The sequence below is a fragment of the Glycine max genome, chromosome 1 (genome assembly GCF_000004515.6).
Source record: "Glycine max cultivar Williams 82 chromosome 1, Glycine_max_v4.0, whole genome shotgun sequence".
In the NCBI taxonomy this organism is placed as follows: Eukaryota; Viridiplantae; Streptophyta; class Magnoliopsida; order Fabales; family Fabaceae; genus Glycine; species Glycine max.
Genome location: NC_016088.4, coordinates 25906262 through 25911680, shown reverse-complemented (window position 1 = coordinate 25911680; position 5419 = coordinate 25906262). Strand labels below are relative to the sequence as shown.

The following is a 5419-nucleotide window of genomic DNA, read 5'->3' as shown; positions in this document are numbered from 1 at the left end:
TTTTGATTGCGCAGACTGTATGTGTGCGTGTAGATATGGCCTTATCCTTTGTTTAAATCTTTTTCCTTGATAATTAAGAACATGATGTATTTACTACGAAATTGGCATATGTTTGTATCAAATTGTTTTAAAAATAATTATTTTCTTTTAGAGTTTCATATGAAAGCTTCTTTAATAAAACAGTAATTATTTTTCATGAGTAGTTTTAACAAAGCACGAACTTTATTAGATTTTGTATTTCTTTTATTTAATTATTGCCAAATTTTATAGTAATTTATTATTTTGTATGGTTATTATTATTATTTTTAGTATAATTGTTTGGACATTTAACATATTTATTATTTTTAAAATATAAATATACGATATATATGTGTGTGTGTATATATATATATATATATATATATATATATATATATATATATATATATATATATATATATATGATACTAATTCAATGTATTAAATATTTATTCAAAAATAGTATCTTATAAGTCATATTTTTTCCTTAAAAAAAATTCATTTTTAAAAGATTTCACTATAGTAGCTTTGATTTATATAAGAATTGCATATTTTAAATTAAAATGCTCTTAGGAAAATCCCATACACTTACATTCCGTACAGCTTGACCCAAAAACACAACATTGATTAATTGAAAGAGGAAAGCATTAATGAAAATTCGCATTTTGATAGGTGACAAAACAGACAAGAAGAGAGAGAATGTGTAAGAAGAATAGTCTTTGATCTTATCCGATTGAATAGATGAATGAATTGAGAAAGGCGGTGAAGATACGCATTTGCCAGCCCATAATGAACTCAATGAAGGGAATCAGTCTGGAATATTCATAACCAAACCCTTTCTCTCTCCTCACTCTTGTCATTTTTTTCATTTATTTTAACAAAACTAGTTCAGTGTCTTGTGTAATATACGGGTATTGATGTATTTATATATATATATATATATATATATATATATATATATATTCAAAATAATCAACAATACATATAATAAATATTAAATATTATAAAATTAATCATCAAAATTTATATGATTTATACTATATTCATCTACATTCACTAAGTTTGTATTTTTATAAAATTTAACACTTTATAAAAAATTCCCATGAATTTTGTTTTATATTTAATATATTTTCTGTATTTTTATATTAATAAATTTATATATTATTAAATAAATTTTTTATATTAATCAAATAAGTTAATTTAAAATATAAAAATCTTTTTTAATTGAATAGATAAGAAAAAAAATTGATTTGAATTAACTTTTTTTTCCAAATGAGTAGATGTTACTAATTTCAAATGTTAAAAAACATTTGAACATATTTTTATTAATTAATGTTTAAATATGATTCACGAAATTAATATTTTTTTATATTTTATTTTTTTATAGCTTTTAATTATATGATGTAATGGATTTACTCTTTGTTCTACAAAACTAATATAACTTAATACATATTTCCTAAAAAGATATATTATTAACTAAAACAATAAAATAAATTCATCAATCATTTTTTGTAGTATATATATTATTAAGTAATATTAAAATCATTATAAGAAATGTTAACAGAAGAATGAAATAATTGATTAAGATTAATAATTCTGAAAATAAAATAAAAATATGTTATTGAAAAATAAAAATTCTAAATTTTTTTTTCATTTAATAGAATAATAACTTAATATAGTTCTAATAGAGTGAATAATAAAATAAAATCTATTTACATAATAGAATAAAATTAATTTGAATTAATAATTGAATTAAATAATATCATTTAATATTTTTGTTGTCAAGTGATATCATCCTATGGAATCAAATTTTATCTTTTTTATATATATAGTAGATTATAAATAAATTCTAATTTAATTTCTAAGAATACCACTACTTTAATTTTGAAAAACATTACTAAATAATTTGATTTAATTAAGGTACATTAACAACATAAAAATTATGTATAATACTCTTCAAAAAAAATTATTATGTATAATAATCTTCTATAATAATTACTCTATTTTGAAAATCAAATCAAAATAATTATTAATTGCAAAAAGTAATATTTTTTACACTAGAGAATATAAAAACTAGATTAAAGAGAAAAAAATTACTATCTAAAAAATATGTTTAATAAACTTTCTTTTTAATTTACTATCTCATTTCTTTATTTTACTATTTGATATTTTTTTACTTTTATTTTTAATATTTATCATTAATTTTCAATCCATTATACCATAACTTATCAAAGTAATAAAATATCATATTATCGATTAAATGATAATATGACATAGACAGAGCGTCATATTATCAGTTAATCAATTTATCTTAATAATAATTATTAAAAAAGTAAAAATTTTACAATGTAAATATGTCATGCAGTAAGATAAAAGAATATTTTTAAGTAATAAGCTAAAAAATATATATTGCATATGAAAAACATATTATCTATTTTTTTTCTAAAAAAAGCAAAGTATTGTTCACACTTTTTTTTAGAGATGAATCAATCAATTTAAATAATAAAAAAATTACATAAACGACAAAACAACAGAGAGACAAAATAAGAAAGGAAAACAAGACTTGTGTGTAGTATGCACTATGCAAGAATATAAAACGCATCAAAGATTCGTTTTTTGTACGCGACGCCCCGACCTCGATCTTTACCTCGGTTCATCTCCACCCTCCAATCGCTTTCTCTCTCTAACTCTCCCTCTCTCTCTAGAAGAAAAGTTTATTCCGAATTTTGATTCTGCTCAGATTAGATCCCATAATAAATAAAATTTTTCATTGTTGGATCCGTTTTCCGTCCACGCTTTGACAAATCGCTATTCCCTATATATTCCTCCTCATCCTCTTCCTCAAACTGTTCTTGTTTTTCTTCTCACACCCACAAAACTCATAACTCACCAACACATAATCAAAGAGAGAGAGAGAGAAAAAAAAACTTCAAAATTTCAATGCAATTTGCTCAGAAAATGCAACCCTTGAAAATGGGGTTCCTTCAGTACATCGAAGCATTGGAGGAAGAAAGAAGGAAAATTCAAGTTTTCCCTAAAGAGCTTCCTTTGTCATTAGAGCTTGTCACGCAAGGTAATTAAACCTTGAAGAAGTTACAGATTTTTGCTTTTGTTTCTGGGTATGTTGTTTTTGTTTTTTGCATTTTCTAGATGTGGGTTTTTGATTTTTTTTTTTTTTTGAATTTGATGCAGCAATTGAGGCTTGTAGGCAGCAATTGGCTGGAACGGTAGCGGAGTACAATTTGAATGGCCAATCGGAGTGTTCGGAACAGACATCAACGGATGGACCTGTTTTTGAGGAGTTCATTCCTCTAAAGAAAAGGGCATCTCAAGATTCTGTTGAAGAAGAAGATGAAGATGAAGAACATTTTCATAAACACAAAAAAACCGCCACTGATAAAAAAAAATCAGATTGGCTCAGATCCGTTCAGTTGTGGAATCCCAATCCCCCTCCTACCAAAGAGGTAAAACCCCAATTTTTTTTTAAAAAAACAAACATTTATTTTATTTTGTTTTTTAAGCAGAAAAATTAAAAGATGCTTTTGGTTTTATTTAGGACGTTGTTGTGCCTAGGAAAACTGATGTTGTGGAAGTGAAGAGAAACGGTGGAGCTTTTCAACCGTTCCAAAGAGAGGAAAAAAGTGGTGATGCAAAGGCTAGTATTAATAATGATGCATCAGCAATTGGTAAAGCACCCTCTTCACCACCAGTGCCTGCTACAAGTTCTACAGGACCAGTGAGAGTAGAAAACAAAAAAGAAGAGAAAGGACAAGCTCAGAGAAAGCAACGCAGGTGTTGGTCACAGGAATTGCACAAGAGATTCTTGCATGCACTTCAACAACTTGGGGGTGCAGACTGTGAGTATCTTAGTTAATTTGCACAAGTTGCTATGTGCTCTAAATTATGCAATTGAAATTGGAACCGCTTTGTGTCAAATGTTTGATGTTTGGTATTTGGTGTTTGTAGCTGCCACGCCTAAACAGATCAGGGAGCTGATGAAGGTTGATGGCCTAACCAATGATGAAGTCAAAAGTCATTTACAGGTTTGTGTTGTGTGTGTAACTAATTTGGTCATTTTAATTTCTTGCCCCATTTCTATGATCTTACATATTTTCCCTTTTTGGTGCTGTGCCAAAATTGAGTCTGAAAATTGGCTTTTAAGTAAAGTTGGGTTGTCCTATTTATTCTTATTTGGGCAAAATAAGTTTTAAGTTTTTCAATTTTCAGTAAAAAATTGTTTTAAAAATATGATTTTCATCAATATAATTTTTATAATTGGTGAATTTTATAATTTTATAAAATTCAAAATATTTATGGTAAAGAATAAAGCTTACCAATTTAAAAGAAATAAAAGAGATCAAAATCATTATTTTTAGGGATAAAATTTACATAATGTTTTATAAGTATTATTAAGTATGATTTTTCAATCACAATTAAAGTTTCATCTCAATAAATAATGTTTGCATGCAGATTGATAAAACTTCAATTCTAACTGTAGAACAACCCTAAAAATACTTATGAAATTACATATAAATTTTGTCCAATTTTTAAAATATAAAAATCAAGACTAATTTTAGCCGAAAATTGAAAATCTAAAACCCATTTTACCCTTTTTATCTTTATTTTCTATGTCATTTTTCTTGAGTCTCGTGCCCTAAATCATGGTCTAAGATATTTTGTTTTTTTGTCTTGTACAGAAATTTCGTCTTCACACTAGAAGAAGCCCCATAATCCACAACAATGCAAGTTCACAAGCAGGCCCTTTATTTCTTGTGGGGAACATTTTTGTTCAGCCACCAGAATATGCTGCAGTAGCAACCACCTCAACAGCATCTGGAGAGGAATTGACCACAGTTACTACTACTACTGCTCCAACTGGAATATATGCACCTGTGGCTGCACACCCTCCAGCTGTCACCCACACATTACCAATTATGAAGCAGAAGGAGCATTCACACTCTGAGGAAAGACCTAATCATAGTGTTCTTTCAAACTCACCTGCCTCATCATCCTCCACACACACCATCACAACTTCACCACCTGTCCCCAATTGATTTTGATCAACTTGCTGTAAAAAATTTTGTAAACATATTCTAGTACAAAAGAAAGTCTCTATTGTTATTCTCTTAGTGTATGTTTAGATTAATTTATTTTAAGAAAATAGTTTTATTTTCTGTAACTTTACTAGATGATGTTTTCAGTTTTCACAAATAATTAATATTCGAAAAAACAAACATGTTAAACTACAAATCACCCTTTTAGCTGGCTACACTAATATTTCCTCAGCAGTAAAATATGTAACTGACTTTTTAAAGCATCTTGGATTTGGAAGCACGTTCAACATCCATTAATTTTAAAGTAAAGTGTTTTATCTTTAGATGTTTTAATTTAAAAAATGAGT

General features: G+C 26.7%; 1 protein-coding gene across 1 annotated transcript; it reads left to right on the top strand.

Annotated features, from left to right (window-relative positions):
- The first annotated feature begins 2645 nt into the window (after positions 1–2645).
- On the top strand, positions 2646–5147 carry LOC100819750 (transcription factor HHO2). Its single transcript, XM_003516798.5, has 5 exons — positions 2646–3091; positions 3211–3482; positions 3575–3875; positions 3985–4061; positions 4716–5147. Exons 1-5 carry the CDS (start codon positions 2959–2961, stop codon positions 5070–5072), a joined length of 1140 nt encoding a protein of 379 aa, XP_003516846.1. The 5' UTR covers positions 2646–2958; the 3' UTR covers positions 5073–5147.
- The last annotated feature ends 272 nt before the right edge of the window (positions 5148–5419 follow it).